Here is a 26,324-nt window from a genome sequence, read left to right on the forward strand (position 1 = left end):
ATACATGCATAATACATTTAGTCGCGGTTTAATGCTCATCCTATAGCTCTCAGTGTCTACTACAGCATATACCACACGTCGTTCTAGTAAATGCGTTCCCTGGCGAGTCACGTGCCAGGTGTCGTTATAAACTCCCTCAAGTGCTAGTCATATATACATATACATATACATATACATATACATATATATATTAAATGTGTGTGAGTGAAGCTCGTTACCGTTTTACAACATCGTGTGCTGGTTTGACTCAAGTTGAGCCGAGCTCTTTAATTTTCACCTCAATACCCCGTGTGATACTTATCCGAGAAAACTTATTCTTAAAAACTATTCTATGCTGCCCTAGACCATCTGGATAAAAGGAAGGAAGCAGATCATACCTGTGTTTCTAAACTCCATAGACGGCTTCAATTTAATATTTCTTGTTTCTTATTTTATGTTATTTTTTATTACTTATTACTTATTCTCTATTCCGCGGAAACGTGATTTCAAATCACGATTAAATACTTTTATACTATTATAATAATCGTAAGCGTGATCGCTGTACTTATCTTGTTTGCCATAAACATTAAGATAAGAATATTATGTTATGACAGTCAAAAAGTTTTGGTTTTAAAAGTGTATTAAATTGGTGATAAAAAAAATTTTTTATTATTTTTTTTAATGCTGAATTAAAATTAAGTTCATTTATAAGACTCTTGAGTCGAGTATCATTTCAAAAGAGCTTATATAAATTTTTAGTTTAAATAAAATTCGCTTTTAAATATTTTTTAATTATGAAATTATATTTAATTACAATTTATGTTAAATTTACTCATATATTTTACGTTTGACACAAAAACTAGTGCGGCTTCATTTAATTTTTTTTTATTTTTACGAAAAAATATTAAACCCGAAAATAAAAATCTTATTAATTTTTCTATGGAAAATTTTTTTAAAATTAATTCATTAAATAAAAAGTTTCAATTAAAAATATGCTGCCTAATTATCGGTAACTTAATAAAAGAATCCGGAAAAATATCTGAAATCAATTAAAAAAAAATATCCACTGAAAGTTAAATTAAAAAGTATGAAATTAACAACTCGTTTATTTTCGCATATTTTTTCAAGGGTTCAGTGTTCATACAGCAAATAAAATAAAATAAAAAAAATGTAAATAAGTTGCATAGGTAAGCAATTTAGCAGTCTGGCGATTCCCAAATAAAAGTTTATACCGGCGGTAGTCTGCAGACAAGAGCAGAGGGAAATTCGTAGGGATTTCCGGGATTTTGCTTAGTGGGAACCGGGAAATAGAAGAGTATAAAGCGACTAGACCGGGGTTATAGAATAGAGCATAGTCTGAAACTAGTACCAGTAGTGATACTAGTACCAGTACTTACTCTGATACTACCACAGTCACTTAAATATATACACTAGTGTAGAATATAAAAGCCCGTTGCCCGTTCCCGGTCGTTTCGTAGCAGCTTAATTGGTCGAAAGGTGTATGTGTACAGGCAAACGGCAAAAGCAACTCACCCGACATATAAATCGGCTACTCTACACGAAGCTCTCTGTACACACGGTAATCTCTCGAGTGCCAACCAGTTGGCATTTCACTGGAGAAAGTAGACGAGTATAAGTAATATAAGAGAACCAATGAATTTATTCCTATATAACCCACTGCAATCATTTGCTTATAAACATCTGGATTAAAGATATTTTCCTGTAAACAAACTCTTTGTATACAACTTTTTTGACAGCAAAAAAAGCTGTAAGATAGTAAACTATCTCTTCCCATACAAACAAAAAGAATCGGCCCATTACTGGGTCGTCAATGGCTGCCAATTTTGAAGCATCGGCCGAAGATCGGCTAAATATCGGATGATTACGGTATGCCAAGCATGGCCAAAGCTTGGTATCAAGATTCGATCAAACCGTTGGCCAACGAACGGCGGTTAATTGTGCGCCGTTTTTAGAAGCAAAAAGCACGGGCCAGTATAGTTAGCCATTTATTGGCCAATCATTGCAAACCAGGCATCGGCCGATCTATGGGAAAATTACGAAGCTCGGCGACTTTGTATGGGTTGTCTTAAAAAAATTGTTTTCAATCATAAAATTGACGTCTTCAGAAGCAAACTGTCTCGCTCCATTTTTTGAATTTTTCAATTTTCAAAGTTCGTACCAACTGATAAATTAAAAAAAAAAATTGCGAGTTATTTTCACACCCGTGTTACCAAATAGACAATATGTGTTACAACAATTGCTACCAGAAAATATTGAAAACTCATTTTGTTAAAACTGCGAATTTAAAAAGTTTCCCTTAGGACGTCGATGTAAAGATTCTCAGCATAAGATTTTTTTTTTGTTAATAATAGTAATAGATTTTTGAAACAAAAACACATTCTACCGATCATCAATAAAGTGAATATTTTAATCACGAATATTTCCCTTCTCTTGTTAGAAGTATTTTTTTTTTTCGCCCAGTGTAACTAATGGCCGATGGCCGATAGCTGATGGTCAAGATGTATTGGAGACTTACGACAATGTATATATATTATATTTATAAATTATCATAAAGGGCGCGGCATGTGATCATACACAAGAGTAGGTTGTAAATGAGACATTTTTCCTTGGAAACATCCGTTCATTTCTAGCACGCCTTGACCTTCCTCTCTTTTCTCTCTCAGCACATTTATTTTATTCTTTAAATAGAATCTTTATTTTTAGTTTACGACAAATATCTGCATATACACATGTATAGATATATATAGAAGTAGGAATGCTTTGGCGAATCACACTCATGGTCCCATTTAAAATGCCTTCCAGGAGTATGTTGGCCGTAATTCCGAAAAATCCTGCTGTACATAACATACACGGACGACTATTACTCTCACGGTACGGCAGTAAATAGTCAGGGAAAAAAGTGTTTAACTTGAGAGTTCAGTGAAACTTTTGGCCGGTGGGTTAAGTTTGAGTGAATGAAAAAATAAAATAAGTTGTTAAGAGAATCAACACAGTTTTTAAAGTTACCGACAAACTTTTATATAAAAGTCTAATAAGGCCAACTGTAACTGAAACTGAAGATTTCATTGGTGAGATACTGCTACTGAGACGACGACACATTCCGGACTCGATTCTCGGTCCCTCGGGGCTTTTACCTCTTTGCTCAGCTGTACCCTGGACCTTAACTATAGTCTACGATATAGAACTAGAGCCCGAGGTATATGTATCCTTTATGTCCCTTATTGAAAACTATGAGCTTGAAAACTATCAGCATTCCGAGACGACACTCAGTCTTGAGGAATTAATTTTTCCTTTGCGAATTATTTAATTAAACTTATTTTAGCTCTCACAAGAATAATGTAGAAATATTTTATTCCATACAATTAGGGGAGATGGGCAAAATGGGCACTAGGGTGAGCCAAACAAACCAACCTATCGAATTTACGTCTTAAAAAGGACCAATTTATCGAGAAAAACATTCTCCCATTGGGCAAAATTTTTAGCTCAATTTTAAAAGGTGTCGGTAGTCATTTGAAATTTCCCATTTAAATAACATGCAAAAAAATTTTTTGTGATTAAAAATATTATAACTTTTGAACCATGTGAGACGAAAATTCGGCTCTAGAATATTCTTGTCGGGCATTAAATTTCTTTAAAAAAAGTCCTGGAAGTCGAATTTGTAAACTTGATATTTCGTATACTAACAGGCTATCAAAGTCTAGAGTAAACAGAATCATACAAATTTAAGGCTTTATTTGGATTTTCCAAATACTTTTCTTTTATTGTGATCGATAACAAAATATTAATTGTTACAACGTGGATATTGTTAGTGATTTCATTGCACTACATGTAGAACAAATTTTCTCGTAGTATTGATATTTTTAATAATAACGCCTCAAATTTGTATGATTCTGTTTACTCTAGACTTTGATGGCCTGTTAGTATACGAAATATCAAGTTTACAAATTCGACTTCCAGGACTTTTTTTTAAGAAATTTAATACCAGACAAGAATATTCTAGAGCCGAATTTTTATCTCACACGGTTCAAAAGTTATAATATTTTTAATCACAAAAAATTTTTTTGCATGTTATTTAAATGGGAAATTTCAAATGGCTACCGACACCTTTTAAAATTGAGCTAAAAATTTTGCCCAATGGGAGAATTTTTTCTCGATATATAGGTCCTTTTTAAGACATAATTTCGATAGGTTGTTTTTTTTAGCTCACCCTAATGGGCACCCATAAATTAAAAAAAAAATTAAATCTCCTGATTTGTCAGTTTTTAAATTTTTTAGAGGAACTCACGTTACACCGTTTTTAATTTTTATCTTTTTATAACTGGGTCATTTTGACACCGAATGCTCAGATCGGAGCTAAAAAAAGTGGAACTCAAGAAAAAAAATATTGAAATTCCTCCCCCCCCACCCGCATTTTTTTACATTGATAATGAATTGAAGGCTTCTTTGATTTTAATAAATAAAATAAATTATAAATCCGTGAATTTAAATAGGTAATTTGTCATAACACAAGCGAGCCAAGTGTATAATACTCTTATTGTCTTGATGACGGAAATATGCGTAATGTGGATTATAATATCGTTGTTAAGCTTATTGGTTCTGGCATTTTGTTATCCATGATCAACGATGAGCAAGTAGTGTGTCGCGATGATATATAAACGTGGTTACAGGTTTATGTAGATATGGATACGGTTGGTTGTCGGTTGTCGGTAGTTGGATGTCGGGCGATGAGCATATCCCAACTTGAATATAACAGAGCCTGGTTAATATCGACCATATTCTGGCACAATTGAACCATATAGTAGTTTGCGCGTGTGGGATACAGAGATTACTCGCGTTTATTTCGTATGTGTGTATACATATATATATATATTAGCTTTCAGAATAGCTTTCTCGCCTTTTTCGCTATCATCTAAACTATCCAAAGAGAATTTTCAAGCAAATCCTCTTCGTTTGTATTACACAGGTACAGTTTAGTAGTTTTGTATCCCTTTTTTTTATTCAAATGAAGGGAAGTATTGAATAATTTCTATGGGTATTGTATGTGAAAATATATCCGTATATATTGATTGTGTGCAGCATCGTTTAGAGTATTAACTAAGGATCGCAACTAGCCTAGATTGCTGCTAGAACACTGAGGATTATACTCAGTGTGAGGGCATGTTCGAACAAATCTCGACGATTGAGGTTACTCGGTTGCTGGCGAACGCCAATAGTACTAAGCGGGTCGTCGTATTATTATTATTATTGTCTTTTCTTACGCCTATACAATTTCAAGTACGAGATTAAAAAGAATACGATTTAATGCTTTGCCTAGATTACTAAGTAAAAATTAAAAACTGCATCTGATTTTTTTTATTCTATTCAAAAATTAATTGAATTTTTTTTTTGAAATAATTTTTTTATAAAAAACGAACGTCAGATTTGAAAAGTAGACAAAATTCCGCGTAAAATGAGTACCAACAACGATACATTGCAAAAAAAATTTTTTTATCTAATTAATTTATTAATTAGATGTAAGACGGTCACTTTGAAATTGTGTTGGTTAAAATATATTGATGTGTGTACTCATTTTACTCGGAATCACATGACCAGTACAGTAGAAATAGTTTTAAAAAAATTTTAAAATATTTTTGAAAATTTTTTGAAAATTTTTTTGTCGAGCGAACATATGGATGTGAGTACTCAAACTTTAGGAAATGCTATCACAGATACGAGTTTACTAGTCATTTTTTATTTGTAGTTTGAAAAAAAAAAAATGGAAAAAAGTAATTAAAAAATTTTTCCTGTTAAATACGAATGGGAAAAAAATTAAACTCTGAATTGACTGTGTCATCCGCGTTAATAAATCGCTAGCGCCAATTATCTCCAGTAAGCGGTTGATTTAGCACTTTCTATATCGTCCCTGGCAGTACTCTGCTGTATATATATAATACCGCGATTCGACCTCTTTTCCATGAAAATTCCGCGCGAATGGACATGACGCACATCGATACACTGCTCGCAATTATAAATTAAGAGCTTGACTAAAAAACACTATTTCAAATACTCGAAAAAATAAAATAACGACCTGAGATTTTAATGAAAAAATAAAAAAATTCACTAGTTAAAATATAAAAAGCAAATTAAGTAGAATAAAGTGGAATAAAATTAAAGTAAATGAGAAAGAAAATAAAATTATATAAAAGAGAAATGACATTGGATGTCTTACATTACCGCAAACCCAAAGGCGGAAGCGAAAACGGGACCCCGCGATGCGGTTAGAAGTCATCGTGACCAATGAAATTAAAAGAAAGCACATGCGTTTGTTCGTTTGTTCAGATGTTGGATTACTGAACATTCGTACTGAGTACTCTCGTGACAAGGAAGATAAAATAAGGATACACATGTGTATATGTATACATATATGTACTTGTTTGAAGGTCATGAGGATTTATTACCTTCGAAATACTTTGAGCTCTGGTGGTGAGTGGCGAGATCGCAATGTTGACGAACATAAGAAATAATGATGGATATAATAATGTTTGAATAAAAGTTACAAGAAGACGAAAGAGGTAAAGATGGGGGTGAATAAAAAAAATTTTTGAGACGAAATTTGGTCTTAGCGGGCAAGAATTAATCGAGATGACGAAAAGTGCATTCACCTTTGGAAGTCTCAAATAAAGTAACAGATCAAATTGTCGAGGAAAATTTTGAAAATAAGGAGGAAAATAAATAAAAGTATCGGATGTATGACTTGTATTATGTTTAATGTTTTTGATACCTGATATTTGATATGAAGACTTTAATTTGATATTAAGGATGCAGTAAATTATTTAAAATATTTCTAATTGACTGATTTTTTTTAATTTGCTGGTCTTGTGAGTTAAATGAGTAATTATTATTTGTTGAGGTTGCTTACGCCGCGTATTTAAATTAAAAACCGGTTTTTAATAAAAGATTTTATAATTACAAATATAATATTTTTTAGCTGGTTTTAATTTATTTTAAAAATTAATTATGTTGCATTTAAATTTTTTATTGATGTTCCTTCATATTTATATAATTAGCTCGTTAATTATTTTTGCGGAAAGTGCGTACTTTTTTAAATTACACGCTGAAGAGAAATCGTGTTTGAAAAAATTAATATTTTTTGCTTAAAATTTAAATTAGGAGGAAACTATTAAATTTACGTAAAAAGTCATTGAAGTCTTTTTTGTAGAAAATTAAATTCTCTACAAAAGTGTATTCCAACATTTTTATCGTATCGATAGTAGTTTAGCCAGAATATCAATTTAAAGATTAAAGTTTTATAAAAAAATTTTTGATTTTTAAAATTATAGATTGAGTACTCTCTCAATCAAGATAACTCGTTAACTATTGAAGTTACATAAAAATTTATTGAAGTCTTTTTTGTAGAGAATTAAATTTCCTACAAAAAAGCTCTCTTTGTATTTTCATGTAAACTCGATAGTTTACGAGTTACTTTAATACAAAAAACCAAAATAATAATTACGAATTCGTAATTGCGAATATTGTAAATACTATCCATCATTAATACTGCAAGTACGTTAATAAATAAAGTTTCCTATTAACAGACTCGATAAAATCATGAGCATGATTTGTTCTCTAAAAAATCCCACACCGAACTCTCACCTATCGGGATAAAATCCCATAAAATGTTTCAACACTTAACTTATATCTCTCATAAAATAACATTTTACAAGTGAAGTGACGAATCGAAAAAACAACGGCAGCAAAACCGCACACCACATGCTCCACTCACCAATACATTTTATAAAATGTAATATAATATATACATATATATATTTACAACCCGACACACGTAGACCGGAGGTCGTGTTCGAGTCCAGGGTCCTTGACTCCTACGACAACTTGACTACCGTTCGGTACCTTCGCTACAAAACACTGTCACCTCGACAACTCCTCCGCAATACAAGGTAAATCGGCCTCATTGCCATCCCCGAGGTCGAATCTCCCCATGCAATAATCCCCGACAATCTCTATCCTGAGAGGAGACGAGAATAAAAAAGAAAACAGAGACACAGAGCATGGAAGTTTAACTCGAGCTTTGAGGAATAAAAAACAGTAGCCAAAGCCGAGTAAATAAACCATTGAAATAAACATGAATATATGAAAAAAAAAAAAAAATATATATATATATATATAAAGGAGAGAGGTTGACATTCGGCGCCGGTTTGCTGTCGTATATGCCATCAGTTTTAGATTGATCGAATCGAATTATCCAATTTATAATTGGAGTGTGCTGCGGCAATCGATCACTGTTGTAGTATAGTTATAGTGGCCTGGTAACGCTTGTGGTCATGAGTCCGATCGATTTTGACATTTTGCTGTGGGGGCGCATCGTTACGATATATGTATTTATCCCGTTCCCGTTCCTGTTCCCGCTTATTATGTTCCCTCTTACTCTTCTTCTCTATCTCTGACCCCTTTCTCACCCTCACTCTCGACCTCCCTTTATCCTTCGTAAGCAAATAGGCCAAGCTAATCTACTGGGATAGTTAATACACTTAGTATACATATATATTATATATTATATTATATATACATTTTAGATAATGCTTGGGTGGAAATTTCTAGATGAGATATTTGATATCTCATGTTTAAACATTTACCTCTCATCATTTAATTATTCAGGTGTTAAGTGCATTTAGGTTATTATTACTGTCAATTTATCGGACTTTTATTGTTTTAATAAATTATTGCAGTAAAATTATTCACGATATTTGAGAATTTTTCATTTTTAATTAGTCGCGAGCGGGAAAATTAAACCAGCGACTAAGTAATTAATAGAACAGTAAAAATTGAACTTTTTTCAAAACAGGTTCAATATTTGGATACTGATAAAAGTTTGAAGCTCTTGTAAAAGTATAAATTCCACAGACATGTGAGTGACCCGTCACTGATTAAACAACTGAATTTGATCGAATTAAACAGAATTAAATTTTTAATTCTATTTAATTCAGATAAATTCTGTACCTAACTAAAAAATGAATTCTGTCTAATTCGGCAGGAAAACCAGAATTTGTTCGAATTAAAACGAATTTAAATAATTCTATTCGGTTTAATTCTAATTAATTCAAAAATAATTCTCCAATTTCTGGTTCTGAATCCGAATTAAACTGAATTAAAACGAATTTGAAATTTTTAAATCAGTTTTATTCTGTTTAATTCAAATTCAAATTTTCAATTCAGTTGAATTCTGTTTTGCAGATTCGACAGAATATAACAGAATTAAAATTTTTAATTCGGTCAAATTCAGTTGTTCAATCAGGGGTAAGGGTACAAATAAAACAGTTACGCAGACTTTTTTCGCGGATTTTTTCCGCGGCGCGATTAAAAATAAAATTATCAACAGATCTTTAAATTTATTTTTATTTCATTCGTAACCAGACTGATTCCCTCTTTTCGTATTTTTCTTTGAACGCGTGTCCAAAGAAAATAAATTTTTCTAACCACAATTCAAAGCTGCGATTTTTCCTCCGATTTCCTTATCATCTACACCCGATTTTCAGTAAACTACTTCTATACTAAACAAAGGCTCGAAACTTTTTTAAACGAGTTCTCAAGCTGTTTAATTACTTCTTTAAAATCGCGAGCCCTCTCACTCTTGAACAAATCCTTAAAAAACCCAAGTAACTTAATAACTGTTACTTGTTATTATTTTCTTTATCTGCAAAAACATTTAACAGTAATAAAATATTTTTATAAACACAAAGAAAGCCAAGGCATCCTTAGATCCGTTAAAAGCATCCAACCGTTCAGATAGTTGATCTCTTTCTACCAAGTAAAGCATGAGAGTTGACCGAGTCCATCGAGCCGTTACGGTTCCAACTCATGCTCTCAATTTTCTCATACATCCACATACACATACATACACACATACATTCATATTTCTGTTTGAAAAGAGCTTCATACGTCTAATAATCAGTTCTAAAAATACTCGCAAAAAATCTGCAATGTTTACATAAAAAAAAAAAAATTTCTGCTCTAAATAAATAAAATAAATAGAAGCAAATAATGTCTCAATTTAATTGAAAGTATTTAAAGTATCAATGAAGCCGAGAATTTCCCTTGGTGCGCAAAGTTATCCGAAGGATTCTCAGAGCATGTAGAATAAAAGTAGCAGCGCTGGATCTGGATACTCGTTAACCTCCTCCTCATTCTCCTCTTTCTTGTTTTACTCTTTAATTTAAACTCTTTTTAGCTGATTTTTTTATTCTTCATATATCTCGGTCTTTTCTACAAGTGCTCTGTCTCCTTTCACTGCCGGCAAATACGGACAGTCGAACCAACGGCCCACGTGCCCGCGTACTAACGCGAGACTATTCCGGCCAACGGCCTTTGCCTTTACCTCTACTCTACTCTACTCTACTCAACTCAGTCTTAGCTCAGTTTGCTTGTGTTATATTACTCTTATCTATAGTAAAGTCTACAGTGGTGTAAGCTGTGTGATGGCTACGTAGGGTTTACTTACACCAGCGAAATAAGCGCTCGGGATTCGTACGATGAAAAGAGTAGAGTGTGTTGAGGAATTGAATTGGAGGATAGATGTGCAGATGTAGGAGGGTCAGGAGGTGGAGATAGAGGGATATATATGCAGTAGGAGCAGTAAGTCGCCTTTTAAGCTTTATGCAATGCTATCTAACTTGTACCAGCACAGTAGTCTAACTACTGATACTATGATTATAGGATATATAGGTTCTACTTCTGGATGTAGACCTGAGAATAAGGAAAACTTGATTAGAACAAACAAACTTTTCATTACACGGCTCAAAGTCAAAACGTTAATTTTCGGACTAAAGACTAATTTATTTACTCTGTGATTTCTCTTAATGGTCATCACTAAATTCATCAACTTTGTTCACGTTCGTGCTTGCACCGCACAAACTTCTCTACAAGTTGGCTGCCTGATAAATTCATTTATCGATTCGTGTTTTCGAAAAATTTTTTAAATAATCGAAATTTATATGGGAATTTTGTAACTGGGTTACAATAGAGGTTTATTGCTGCTGTGGTTTATTTTTAATTATAAATCAGCTAATGTCGCTCGGAAATTGATCATTAATATTCTAATAGAAAAAATCCGATTGATTTTTATTAAGTATGCAGTGGTATGCAACTTTTATAATGCAGATATTTAATTTTTCGGTCGAGATAAATTTTTTAATTCAATATAAAAAGTCATTTTAAGATTTTTTTTTCATTGAACTGAAAAATTTGAAAACTTTCAAATTTAGTTTAGAAAAATTTCAACGTCTGAACATTTTTCCATAACTAGATTTATTTAAACTTTCATAGAACTGATGCCCTGGTCAAAAAAGTTAAGCCCTGCTCATTTTCCCGCAGAATGATACCGTAGGCCCAACATTAATTTTTTCTATAAGAAAAAATTATCAAAAATAAGACTGATCTAAAAATCGCATTGAATATAACCCTCAAAATCTTTGAACTGCTGATAAAAAATATAAATTTCAATTCTCCTCTTTATTGGATAGAATTCTTTCGATGTTTATTCAAACATTGTACAACGTTTCGTTAGTTTCCTGACTTCCTCAGGTACTCCCGAGTCAAAATATTAGACGTAAGTTGAACGTTCTTAACGTTTTAAACGTGAATTAAACGTTTTTAACGTTTTGAAAGTAAATTGAACAATTTTTTTGTATCTTGGTTCGTAAAAAATTGGTAATTTCATGAGTTATGATTTTAGTTCAATAATAACATTAATTTATTTATTTCAATATTTGTAATCACAATTTTCATAACCTTGGTATCATAATATATGAACAGATATACATATATAGTGTTAAAGATAGAAGTATGAAACTGAAAAAAATTTTTTTTTCAAAAATCGAATTTTTTATTTAAGAGCCAGAAAGGTGGACGACAAAATTTTACGGAATTGACGTGATTATAATCCAGGAGTACAAAATCGATGAAAAAAATTTTTTGCTATGCTTATGTTTTCTTATTGTAAGTCTAAATAAGTTTCAGTTACGTTTTCGATTTATGATACTCCAATCTACGTTTTGAATAAGTTGAAAGCTGTCGAATTGAGTTTTTAATGTCCAAAACGTTCAATTTACGTTCAAAACGTTCAAATTACGTTCAAAACGTTTAATTTACGTTCAAAACGTTCAATTTACGTTCAAAACGTTCAATTTACGTTTAAAACGTTAAGAACGTCCAATTTACGTCTAATATTTTGACTCGGGCTACAATTGAAACATACACAGTCAGTTCATTATTCTTATTACGAATCAAATAAATTATAAAATTAATTTGAATTAATACACAGTAATCAGTAATAATCTAATTGTCAGATTAAATTCAACCAATTCAAAAACACGTGGTCTATAATTACCTCATTTATAAAAACATCGTATGACTATGTTTTAATTGTAGTACCTCAGAAAGTCAGGAAACTGACGAAACGTCGTACAAAGTTTTAATAAACATCGAAAAAATTCAATCTAATAAAGAGGAGAATTGAATCATATTATATAAACAATGGATAAGAACCCTAATGATATTAAATTATAATTACAAATGATATGTCGGCAATTAATTAAATAATGACTCATTATAGTATCAGCAAATGAAATTTGTAAATCCCTCATAAGTTAATAAACGTCCCCTAAGTATCAATAAACGTAAATACCCACAACCCCCCACAATGTTTACAGATTACACATTGGCATAATTGAGTGCTAGACATTGACATTGATTATTTTGTTTCAATTAAACCCTTGTTAAATATCCAACCCAATTAACCCACATTATTAATAACACCTTCAATATTTGTCGCCGTGTGTATATATTTATCCAACACATGCTCGTAAACAACCGTCACCGCGCAATATTAAATCTTTATATATATATATGGGTATTTAATTTAATGATGAATAATGAGTAATAATCAAAATAATAATAATTAAATGATTTGATTACAGGTTATTATCAACCGGCAGGTCCGCTAATTCAGCATCCACCCACGTTGCCGCCAATAAAAGGCCCGCCACCGGAACCGACGCCCACGCCGCCCCAAAATTCCGAGAGCTCAGACGACCTGGTGGCAACATCGACAACTTCCGGTGGCACCAACAGCACAGGTAATTCTTGGCGTTCGTATCGTAAAACGGATTCAAGACTACCAAGCTCAGCGATTCCATCCACGTCAATTGTCCCCAGTGAGCAAATGTTTTTTTTTTCCTACTCCTCGACTTTTATTTTTATTTTTATTTTTATTTTACTCTTGGTCATGATCTTGATTATTATTATCATTATTTTTTTGTTCTTTTTAAATCTTTTGTCTTCCCACAGCTTTAACGAGCTTAATAAACTTGTGTAGTTATGCCGTACGGAAGTATTCTGGTATATAACAGCGCAATGTTGAGAGAATGCTTGTGCTAACGAGACTAATTTAAGTTGGATGTACTTTATTGTTTTTTCAGCAGGTGGTGGCTTCTACAGAGCCTACTGTCCTCAATACTATGGCACTCCGCCGCAGTATCAGGAGCTGTGTTATCCGCCGACTTATCCACATCCACATCCGCATCCACCACCGTATTATAAATATGCTCCAGCTTATAGAAGGTAATTTTTATATATACATTTATACATATAGGGGAGGGAGGGGCAAAAGGGGGTATTTAAGGAAATACCAAGTTTTCGAGGACTCAAATACGCAAAATCTTTTTTTTTAATGATATTCAAAGTAAATAGAAGAAATTTTCAGTTACCGTTGAAAAAAAAAATTTTTCATTTCTGCGGGCAAAGTAGGGTACCCCCTAAAAAAGGTAAAAAAAAAATTTCTGGATTTTAAACGAATTTGATTAAGTTGAATTTTTTTGTAAGTAATTTACATGAAGAAAAATTATATTTTATATGTTTATTGGATACAAAAGAAGAAAAAAAATTTTTAGTAGGTTTTATCATAAAACAAACGTTATTAATCTTTTTCAACTGACAGTTGATTTTTGAAAAAGTTTACCAAAAAAAATTCAAAGTAACGCTTAATTATATTCACAGAAGTGATTTTGGAATGTTTAAAAACCATTTAAAATATAAAATTTTTTTTTCTCAAATTTTGGGGGAACCCCGTTTTGCCTACCCTACCCCCTTTTGCCCCCCCTTCCCCTATTTTATCAAAAAATTTTAGTATTTCGTTAAAAAATAATAGGGCGGAGTCAAATGGCCATCAATTTTTTTTTATTAATTAAAATTACAAGGGGCAAAATGAGTCACCGATTTTTTTTTTACTGTAAAAAGACGATATGGACATCGTGGGGCAATTTGGGTCACCCGAAATTTTAAATTTGCGATAATTAAAATTTTTTAGTGGGGCTCATTTTGCTCGATAGTAAATTCTTGTATCACTAGATTATATTGGGGTGAAAAATTTTATCGAAGACTAAAGTTAGAAAAAATTAATTAAATTTTGAAATTTTTTTTAAGGGCCCATCTTGCCTCCTCTATCCCTTAATTATAAATCAAAAAATTATTGAGTTATAAATCGCGGAAAAATTAATTTTATTTGAAATTATAAGCAAAATTTTTATAATTATTGTTAATTTATTCACAAAAAACAAAATTTTTTCCCTAAAAATTTCGTTAATTTAAAATTTACTTGATTACTGATAATTTAAAGAATTTATTTTGACAAATTCACTTAAAAACTCGGTTTCCAAACTTCAGTTTCGTTGTTAATGAATTTCTCATTATAATTAATTCATTTCCGTTTTAATGAATGGAAAAACAAAAAGAGCGATTATTAATACAAATTATCATAACTCATTAAAAAAAAATACTAGAGAACTCGACTCATTAAAATTTAATTCTGAGATCAAGTACGCGACCAACTAAATTAAGCTGCAGTTCATTTAGAAAAGTCCACAGTCCGAATATTAAATCACCGGTTTTTAATTTTAGCGTAAAAATGTTTATAAGAGTATCAAGACATAAACTTTAGACTTTTAATGACTACAATATCAAACAATAATTAAAATTTAATAAGTAACCATACACAAGTCATAAAATCTATAAGATCAGTGGTAATGGTCAGCAAATAAATGATATTTTTCTCGATACCAATAATTAATTTCAACAGCCCGTAATTATAAATTATATATGTTACAATATAAAATTATTTACAGACAGTACTACAGTTACCCAGAAGCAGGAGGAGGTGGAGGAGCAGGTGGCGCAGGAACCGGTGCTCCAGGAGTCGTAGAATACCAGCCTCCGCCGCCACCTAGTGATTACTCGATGCCGCCTTATTATGCCGGTTATCCACCGCCACCGGCACCACCACCACCGCCACCTAATCCCGCTTATCTTCACGCTCAAGGTCGACCTATTGTAGATCGTAAGTTATCGCAATTAAATTTATCCAGGACCCAGGTCAAAAAAATAACTCAATTTCGACTTTTTTGACTTTTGACTTGAATTTGACTTGAAAATTTAAGTCAACTGAGTCAAATTAAAGTCATGTTGGTTTGAATTTAACTTAGATGACTTAAATGTAAGTCAAATCCAAGATAACGTGACTTTAATTTAACTTAGTGGGTGTAAATCGGTACTGTATTTTTGAAATTACGCCAAAATCAATTTTTTTTGACCCGGGTAATGATCAATTCAAAAGTGGACCAAATTTTTGAATAATAAATAAAAATTACAGACGCAGCCTTCCAAGGTTGTCCGTGTCCGATGCAATCGTGTCCAAAAAACGTGGATACTGGGCCCCTTATTGGTAATGGTAAGGGGGCGCCAGTGGCATCGGGGCCCGGTCTGTCATTGCCACCCAGTGCTTTAGTAGGGCCCCCCTCGCCCGCGAGGGGACTAGCCGGGTTAGCGCCTCCTCACGGCGCTAATGCCTGGGACACGGATCGCGTCCAAATTAACACTCATAATCGTAATATCAATAACAATAATCAGAATCAACAGCTTCCATCATCAACTACCCACATCAACGAATGCCGTACTAAGGTCCGTATTCAAATTCAAATCATAATAATATATCACTGATTAGTTAATTGATTGAGTATTTAAATTTATCAATTACAGGAAGAACAAAAATGTACGGACAATAAATGCAACAAATGTACGTGTCAAAAGCGAGCATGTACGTCAACGTGTGACGTCAAAATCGAGACATTATCACCAGCAGAAGCAACAGTACCTTCACCGTCATTGCAATCGCAGTCACCAGTTTCATTGCAACAGTCGCAGCCAACGCACCCCCCGACTTTACAGAAATTACCTCCAATGTCAACTGAAAGCATTCGCACATTCAAAATGGAGAACAATAACGTTAAGTGTGAGTCATGCAGCGTAGGAATCGTCAGTGATAACAATTTATCGTGTGTTTCAAACTGCAACGTTAAGTGCGAAGAGCAGCAGGATGATTACAAGTGCGGGATTATCAAGTGCGAGCAGTGTCTCAAAGAGGAAAGAGAAATGGCGATACTAGAAATAGACAAAGACTCGGGAATTCTTATGATCGATGACAAACTAGAGGCCGCTGAAGCTGAGGTTAAGGAAGAACTCAATGACGTCGTGGTTGTTAATATCAACATCGACAATCAGAACTGGACCAAACCCGATTACGAAGACACTGTCACTGAAACGATCGAGGACAAAGTTGAGAAAATTAACGGCGCTGATGTTAACGACGTAAATGTTAACGTTAACAAGACCGATGGCATTAATACCGTTGACGTTAACGTCAACAAGTGCTCGGGTAACAAAGAGACGTTACCGAAGTGCCAGAAGTTGACCAAGCGAAAGCTGTCACTCGACAGCCTGAGTTCTCCCAAGAAAATAAAACTAGACAAACGAACTCTGTCCGTAGGTTCAACCCGCGATTCTAACGACCACCGGGTACCGAACCCGATGAACGGGGAGTTTTTGGTTAACAGAACGATCGTCGCTGATAGAAGTAGTGATAAGGGGGTTGATAAGCTTGACTGTGGTTCAGTAGCGAGTGTGGGAGGAAAGGAGGGTAAGAAGAAAGTTAAGAAAGAAAGTTGTAAGCGCAAAGCTGATGACGGTGTTGCTGCCGAGGGTAACAACAAGAGGTCGAAAAAATATTTAAGCAATGGAATCACAAATTGTCATGTTAAGACGGCGTCCGCGATGAGTATTATGGAGACAATTAACAATGTGATTCAACAGAGTGTACAAATGACTAGTAAGAATGATGAAGATATTAATAAGTGTAATAGTAGTGGTAATAACAATAATAATAATCATAATAATAATAATATTAATATTAGTAATAATAACAATAATAATAACGTTAGCACTAAGAGCTGTAATGCGTTCAAAGAACGCGATAGTAAAAGAAAATCTGTTAATTTATTGTCGACTATTAAAAATGTTCCAAAGACGATAGTTAAGACGGTGGTTACGGATAAATTATGTGTTAATAAGGCGGATTGTAAATTAATAAAGGATAAGGATAAAGAATTGGGAGTCTTAGTGGGAGGAACAGGGGGAGTGGATAAGGACAAGTGCAAGGAAAGTAAGAGCAGAGTGAAGGGTAATATAAATAGTAATAAAATAGTGCAGGTTAAAAACAAAGTTGACGGGCGTAAACCCGGGGAATCAAAATTAAAGGGGAAGGTTGTTAAGATTTGCGAGGAGAGGGGCGGTGGTGAGGGAGAGGGGGGTAAGAAACAACCAGCGGCCTTAGTTAAAAAGAAGAATAATAAAAAAAGTACAAAGAAAATATGCGGCGTGGGTCATAAGAAGGCAAGCGGACGTGATGAAAGTGTCACGGGGGTTGTTAGTGATAGTTTTAGTTGTTTGACAAAGAAGGGCTTTCTTAAGCCCAAGTGGAGCAACGGCTGGAGCTGGGAAGGAGACTCGTATGAGGCCAAAGTTTATTTAACGGTGGGTTTTTTTTGTTTAGTGTGGATTTGAGGGAGGGTTGATTGATTTATTGATTGATTGTTTGGTTGTTGGTTTGTTTAGAATGAAGAGTCGGCTATACGGAGGTGTTACAAAAGTATGAAACACATAAGTGGTGATGTATTGAGACCACGGGACTGTGTTTTATTGAAAAGCGGTCCACGTAAAGCAGACCTGCCTTTTGTGGCTAAAATAGCTGCGCTTTGGGAAAATCCTGATGATGGTAATTTTTTTTTTGTTTGTTTTTTTTTTTTTTAATTATTTCTATGGGAGATTTTATGGTTTGCTTTATATTTTTCAGGCGAAATGATGTTCTCGTTACTGTGGTACTACAGGCCAGAACATACGGAACAAGGTCGCACGGATTTCGACACTGAGGACGAAGTGTTTGCATCGAGGCACCGCGATGCTAATAGCGTTGCTTGTATAGAGGACAAATGTTATATTTTGACGTTCAATGAATATTGTCGGTAAGTATTTTTTTTTGCTGATCAAAAACTGTAATCTTAAATTTTTTACGAAATCTCAAGTATATAAAATCCAATTGAAAACAAAACTTACTGTTTTATGGATCCAGTACTTTGTATACGGTAGAGGTACCATTTGTGGCCACTGCTTTATTTTTGGACATTTAATCTTTTATTTTAATTAGTGAAAAAGTGTAAAATAAAATTTTCATTTTAATAGAGGGTTAGAAGTATCTTTACACATATTTTTAAAATTGATTATGATGTTGGGTCTTTTACAAATTATTTTATTTGAATTTTTCAAGTGTCCAAAACTGGTCCTACAGTGGCCAAAAACGGTACCTTTATCCTATTTAATTCAAACGCCAATAACACACTAACTAATAAATCGGTTACTTTAAATTTAAATCTGAAAATTTCTAACCTTAATTTCAATTCTAAAAATCTTTTCCGTGAATGGCGTGGAAATCCCCACTATTCATAAATTTGCATTAACCAATAAAAATTTATAAGCAAATAATATGTGAAACAATGAGTGTGAATGTAGCAGACAGACAAATTTAAAACTATGAATAAATAGAGTAAATAATTAAGAAAAAAATATTTATAAAAAATGCACTTATTAATTTCGCAATTTTTTAAATGCACATTTTTTAAATTTTGTTTTATTAATTATTTACTCTATTTATTAATTATTTTAAATTTGTCTGTCTGCTACATTCACATATCGTCCGCTTTCTGGATAAATCTCGTGACTGCAAAATTATAATTTTTTCAGAAATCTGTCAAAACATATATTCTGTTACACGTGCGTTAATAGAAATATTAAAATTCAAAAGTCTCTCGAACATTATGTACTTGAAGATCGAAACGTTTTTCACGCAACGAAAATTAAAATAATTCATGAAATTTGTGTCTAAAGGCGGATTTAGGGGGAGTCGGGGGTGGCTGGTCATTTTCGGGTGACGTGCGAAACATTTCCGAAATCTAGATCCAGTAGATTTTTTACTTTTCATTTCTTTTTTCTTATTTTCGTTCAGCAAAAACGTTCCGATCTTCAGGTACATCGAATATTCTGTTATAATTATTAAAATTGGAAGCTTTTTTACGCAATAGCGGTACTAAAGAATGGTTTTCACTCATAATTTGAACTATGAAAAAAAAGTAGTTACGAGGTTTACCCAGAAAGGGGACGATATGAGTGTGAATGTAGCTGACAACTATCAATCTTAAAATTTTGAAATAAGTGAATTTAATAAAAATCGAATAAAATTAAGAAAATACACATTTATAAAATTTGGAAATAAGTATGTGCATTTTTTTTATTTTTATATTTTCAATTGTTTAGTTCATTTATTTGTAATTCGAAATTAGTCTCATGTCTGCTACATTCACACTCATGTAAAACAAAAATTCTTTTGACCTACAAATGATCTGATGATTTAATAAATATATCCCACAAAATATATGTTTAATTATTGTCATATATTTTTGTTTCATTAAAATTATATGTATTATTTTGTTTGCTGGTTTAATTTTAATTACGATTTCTAAAAAATTTTTATCGATAAATAATTCACTGAAGTAGAAATAAAAATTGAATGAGTTTTTTTTTTTTTTTTAGATATCGAAAAAATTTACGAAGAATAGAAGAAAATCTCGAATGTCCAGGACTAATAGTACCACCTGGGGAACAGAGTTATCCTCGGGAGAGTAGACAGCCTCCCATTCCAGTACCAGCAGATATGGTTCTATTTTGCCGGCGTGTCTACGACTATCGCGGGAAAAAACTCGTAAAAAATCCCGGATGACTCGATTCCGCGTAAAAAAATAAATAATTAAATAAACAACCAACAAAAAAAAAATAAAAAAATACTAAAATGGGAATCACAAGTACTGATAAAGAAAAAAATATAAAAACTTACACTGAAACTGGCATTGATCTTCCAAGCGTCGCCGATTTGTGTTCCACTTGATATCAATTTCTATAAACAGCAACTGAATATTTTATATCACGTTGCTATTTAATCTAAAAGATAAAAAAAAATATTTATATATATATACCCAAAGAAATAAAAATAATAAGGCAATTAAACAATTCAAATTAAAATTTATCACAAACTGAATTGTTTAGCTGCGGTTATAAATAATTAATTATTATATTATATAATAATTATTAAAAGTAAATAAACTGAGTGGAGCACAATTTTTTAGCGCTTAGATTTCATAGAGAGATATAGATATTTTTTGCGATAGCGTTTTACAAATTAAACAAAAAAAATAAATAAAACAAAATATTTTTCACTTATTAAGACGTACATTGTAAGGGTGAGCTTGGATAGGAAATAAATGATAATAAATAATTAAAGGAAATATTTAAAATGTCCAGTTTCAGTGTTCAGTAAAAAAAAAAAAAAAAATATAAAACATGACCATTTAAATAGCGACAGGGAAAATATATAAATTAAAATGAATAATTGTGTTACGAGTAATGATTTATAATTTATAATTTAAAATAAAAATTTTGTTAATTAAATTTAAAAAAGTTGAAAAGTCATATGTTAAATGCGTGTAATGTATACTATTTAAATTGGACGTTTGTGTGATGAACTTCCATTGTAAGTTATATTATTTAAATTTAAATTGTAATTTAAATAATTCGTTTTTTCCGAGACGAGACAAATTAGACGGCAATTATCCATTCATTTCTACTCACAATTATTATTGTAATCGTACACTGTAAAAAATTTCTGGATTAAATCCGGAGTGAATGCAGACCGGATGACCGTGAATTTATTTGATCCCCTCGGAGGGAAATTTACTCCCAATCGGAGTGAATACGAATTTAAATAAAATCTAGATCAGTCCGAAGTCACTCCGCTCAAAAAAAAAATTTTTATTTACTCCGTATGCGGAGTGAATTTTTGAAAAAACTCCGGAGTGAATTCGGATTTAAATAAAATCCGTAATCACTACGAATTCACTCCCGATTTACAGTGTAAATTTTTTTTTTATTTTTCGCTGGAATTTTTTATCTCGAGCATATTGATATTAATTAATGATAATAAATTTTTTGAGTGTCACTATTTTTTTGAATCATTCAAATTTTAATTTAATTAATTAATTGATTGAAAATAGGTTTTGTAATTTTTTTAATTTCATTTTGGGATTGTATGTTTGCCGTTTTAAAATGATTACATTTAACGTACAGGATTTTAATATTTTTTTTTAGATAATATTAATTAATAACTTTTTTTTTAGTTAAATCAAAATTTCACCCGCTAAAAATTTAGACTTCATTTTAATTTTTTTTTTTTATTAAGGAAGTATATGAATAATGAATGATTGTAATTATTTTGAAGAAGTTTGTAAATCAGCGAACAAAAAAAAATATGAAATTTTTGTTAGCGGGAAAAATATGTTGTATTATTTATATTAATATATTGAATATTATATAATTATACTTTTATTATTATTACTATTATTATTATTATTATTATTATTATTAATTATTGATATTTAATGAACTAATATATAAATATTGATTTTGTGTATTTAAGGGTATGAGCGAAAATTAATTACGATTAATTAACATTGGATATGTTAAGATTAATAAATTGATTTAAAAAATTAACTCTCCCAATACCAAAATATTTTTTGTTTTTCTTTTCTATTCTTAAAAAAAAATAATTTAAGATGTAATATAATTTTATTTATTTATTATTAATTAATTTTTGTATACTTTTTAAGAATATTAATTTTTCTATGCTTAAATTACATTACCGACTTAATGACCGATGGAAAAATAACCGGATCGAAACTTAACCAAAAAAGAAAAATTTTTTACCTAACAAATAATTTACTTTTTTTTGAGGTTAACAAATTTTTTTATTAAATATTGAGAGCCATTTGTCATTTTTAACTTTACATACACTAAAATATATTTATATATTTTATATATCTTATATATGCACTAAGTAATAAATTAATTAATCTCAGAAATTAGATCTTGGATTTAAAAATTGGCTCTTAGTTGAATTAGGCTGCCCCTGAACTTGGCCACTGCCAAAATTCGGCCATTTTTTTTTTTTTACTCTCCTATAAATATTTTACGCATTGCAGTATTATTTATATTAAAAATTATCTTCCCAGTTTTTATACTTTACTTTTGGTTGAATAACAAAACGCAGCCAAAAGTGAGTGAGATCATCTCTAAATTGTCTTTAGATATTTATCATAAATTTATATATATTTAAAGAGAAACTCAAAAATAAGAAACAATAGTACATTACACGGAAAAAAAATAGTAGTAGCTACTCTTTGGGATAGTACTGAGTACTTTCTGTAAAAAAAAAAATTTCAGACAGTACTGTATGCTATCTAGACTGTGTCCGATACTATCCGGGATAGTACTCAGTACTATCCCAGAGAGTAGCTACTACTATTTTTTTTTTCCGTGTAAGGGCCAGTTTTTCTGCTGGTATATCTACATATGACTAATATATAGATATACTATTAATTAAAACCCGGATAAAAATAAACTCGGTTTGAAAAACTGGCTCTAATTTTTGATTGTGTGAACTTTGGTTATTTTACTCTGGTTATTTTTTCGTTTTATTTTGCATAATTTCGATTAATTATTTAACATTAACATTAATAATTAATTATCATTCATTACTAGTAATAATTAGTATCATTATTTTTTAAATCTCTCGTTAAGGTTGATAATACATATCTTTTTTTAATAATTAACTTTCTCTGTCTCTCTTAACTCCTCATTGTATTTAAAAAAAAAAAAAAAAAAAAAAAAAAGAATAGAAAAATCTTGCAATATATCTATGGAATAAAAATAAATCGTGTTCGGCAGCATTAACGCCAATCAAAAAATCAGTTCTAAAGTATAAATTTAAAAAAAATATAAAAAAAAAAAAAAGTAACAATTAAAATAAGCCATTAATTAAATGAAAATTTGTTTATTTATTCAAAATAATTGCAAACAGACGAGCGTAATAAAGCCGCGTGCCAAAGAACATCATGATTAATTTAAATTAATTAAAAAATTTAATTAATCAGTACACTCGTCACTACAGGGATTTTGCGATTTACTCAATGGTTTTTATTTTAAATAAACAAATAAAATAAATATAAAAAAAAATGGAGATAAAATAAAAATAAAAGTTAAAAATAATAAAAAAAGAGAAGAATTATTTCTACATGAAATCTATGAAGTATAAATATAAATGAATATATATTATATATATTTAGATAATTAGAATAAAAATGTGCAGGCATTACATGTATGATCATGATGACATTACACGATAAATAAAATTTTAATTAACAAAAATATATATTAATATCATTAACTCCCTTATTTTTTGTGTCAGATACAAAAGCAAGTGATACTCGGATTTTTTTTATATCAAGTGAAATCAAACATAGATTTTTTTTCATGTAAAATTATAATTACATATATATTTAATATTATTATTAATTATTAATGATCTTTAATTTCCATGAATTTTATGATCAATTTTTTGATGGATGAAAAATAAAAAAAAAAAATGAGATTATTTTCTGAGTGTCACATATTAATTTGCGGTATTTGGTACAAAATATGTATGTGTACATCAATAGGTGATTACTGATTAATTACTGATTACAAATAAGCTTTGTAGGGGACACAAATATAAATAACTTATAAAAATGGAAAGTGCGACGAGTCGTTAATCAACTGACTTATCAAAATATCAATTATTTAAAAAATGTTATTTTAAAATTGTTATTATAATTGTAGAGAAAACGAACAATTAGTTGGTAGTTGATAGTTATTTAAAAGTGGAGGAGATAATTCTAAATCACTGATTTTTTATTGATAGCTAAGTTTTGAGAAATAGATCTCATGAGTGGAGTTTGATAATTCGGTTGATTGCGACCTGCGTGGCTGACACTGATCCACTAGTACCGCAATGTGTTTTTTCACATAAGTAAAAAGTAAAAATATAAATATACCGATGTGTACTTTTCAGATTAATAACATGAGAGGATATGATTTTGAATGTTTTATTGGACATTCGTTATCTTGTAATATTGTAATATAAACGTAAGGAGCAACAAAAATGTTTAATAAATTATTTGATCAAATATTTATTGATATTTTTCATTTATTACTTTTTGTTAAATTAAAAATAAGCCAAAACCTTCGAAATTCAGATTTACATGAATTCAAATTTTTTCTTTTTTCGTAATGTCAAGAATTTTGAAAAAATTGATTTCTATTGAAGACTGACAGAAAATTGATTTTTTGATTGAAGATTTTAATTGAATGTTAATATTATTTTCGTAATTTAATCAAAAATAATTTTGCTAAGCCCGAGAAAAATTTATTTGAATCATTTGATCCCCATAATCTAATTTCTTCAAATTTCAAAATTTGATATCAATCCCAAATCTTTATCCCAAAATCAGTAAATCTGTTTCGATTGATTAGATTTCCTTGGATCTAAAATTTCTAGGCCTTTCAAAAATTCTGGGAGAAAACACGGAGAAAATTTTCTGATATAATTTACCCTACAATTTATAATAAACCTGGGCCAAAAATAAAATATATATGAAAAGAATAAAAACCAATATCTTTTGTTTTACTTTTTACTCTTTTGTGGTAAAAATTAAACGAAATTGAGTTTTTTTTACCTCATAATTGAGCACAATCTAGAAATAGAAGAGTAATTATTTATCCTTGCCCTGTTTTACTCACAATTAACGAGTAAAATTCATTACACGCAGAGAAATTTTTAGTAAAAATTACCCAAAAAATTGGATACTGTCAGGACATGTGGTAAATATCAAAATATCTCTCATATAATTGTAAAATACACTACTCGATAGCATGTAATTGAAGTGCAAATTCTATTAACACCGTAGTCAAAATTTAGTTACTGACTAAAAATGTATTTGCAGTACTAAACTTTATGGGTAATTTTTATTCAAAAATTCTCTGCGTGTAGATATTTATCCCCGTGTAGAAATCTATAAAAAAAAATAATATTTTTTGGCATTCTAAACCTTTCCTCGGGAATATCGAAACTCCTGAGGCCTAATCAGTAATCAATTCCTGCGTAATTCCAAAATCTAGTTCTACAGGAAATTCCGTACAAAAATGACATGGAACTGAGTTGCTTTCGGTCAATATTAAAATTCTAAGGATTCGTCTGTTCAAAATTTTTTTCCAAATTTGATTGGACTTTTATGTTAGTAAGAATAAATTCAGAAATTTTTTCCAGATTCTGTGGACAACAGAATCAATGGAATGGAATTTTTAAAAATCGAAAATAAAAATATGTAAAGAAAACAACTAAAAGATTAAAAAATAAGCAACTGTAGAGATACACAATAATATAAAGGCGTAAATCTTTCGAAGAATTTGAATATAAAAACATATTTTTATTATTTTATTATCTTATTATATATAAACTTTTCGACAAAAGTTTTTCTAGGAACGTAACACGCAATTGTGGCATTGAAAATACACAGGTAGAAACTGAACTGTCTGTAGTCCGTTTATTACTTTAACCTACTGGCATTTAAAAAGTTGTATTCAATACAATTCTCTCGCCTGTTCTTCAAACAGCCCTCGAGTTAAGAAAATATGATGATAAATATTAAAAACATGTGTTAAAAAAGTAGTGACTTGACTGAGTTACGGAAAAATTTTCGTGTTGCATCAAGAACCCAAAAGTTCCGAGGAAAAAAAGTAAATAAATAAGGGGTCAGTTACCTTAAGACCGGGAGCATTTCTTGCTCTGAAACTTCCGACGAAACTAAACATGAGGAAAATAAAAATAAAAAAAATTAAAGGTGTTGATGAAGGAGACTTTGAAGTGGTGATTTAAGACATCACATAAACTTATCGGCGTTCTCGCGACT

General features: G+C 30.9%; 1 protein-coding gene across 4 annotated transcripts in view; it reads left to right on the forward strand.

Moving 5' to 3' along the window:
* The window catches only part of LOC130670131 (uncharacterized), a 69,521-nt gene extending 44,979 nt beyond the window's left edge, over positions 1-24,542 (forward strand). The window contains exons 5-12 of one of the 4 annotated variants that reach the window (XM_057473344.1): positions 12,972-13,208; positions 13,473-13,614; positions 15,174-15,385; positions 15,698-16,005; positions 16,084-17,913; positions 17,995-18,154; positions 18,233-18,401; positions 20,023-24,542. In XM_057473344.1, the coding sequence (XP_057329327.1) occupies positions 12,972-13,208; positions 13,473-13,614; positions 15,174-15,385; positions 15,698-16,005; positions 16,084-17,913; positions 17,995-18,154; positions 18,233-18,401; positions 20,023-20,209 (3,245 nt within the window). In that variant the 3' untranslated portion in view covers positions 20,210-24,542. The remainder of the gene's footprint in view (positions 1-12,971; positions 13,209-13,472; positions 13,615-15,173; positions 15,386-15,697; positions 16,006-16,083; positions 17,914-17,994; positions 18,155-18,232; positions 18,402-20,022) is intronic. The other 3 variants (XM_057473346.1, XM_057473347.1, XM_057473348.1) reach the window with 3 other exon arrangements.
* The last annotated feature ends 1,782 nt before the right edge of the window (positions 24,543-26,324 follow it).

The sequence above is a fragment of the Microplitis mediator genome, chromosome 6, assembly GCF_029852145.1.
Source record: "Microplitis mediator isolate UGA2020A chromosome 6, iyMicMedi2.1, whole genome shotgun sequence".
Classification (NCBI taxonomy): Eukaryota; Metazoa; Arthropoda; class Insecta; order Hymenoptera; family Braconidae; genus Microplitis; species Microplitis mediator.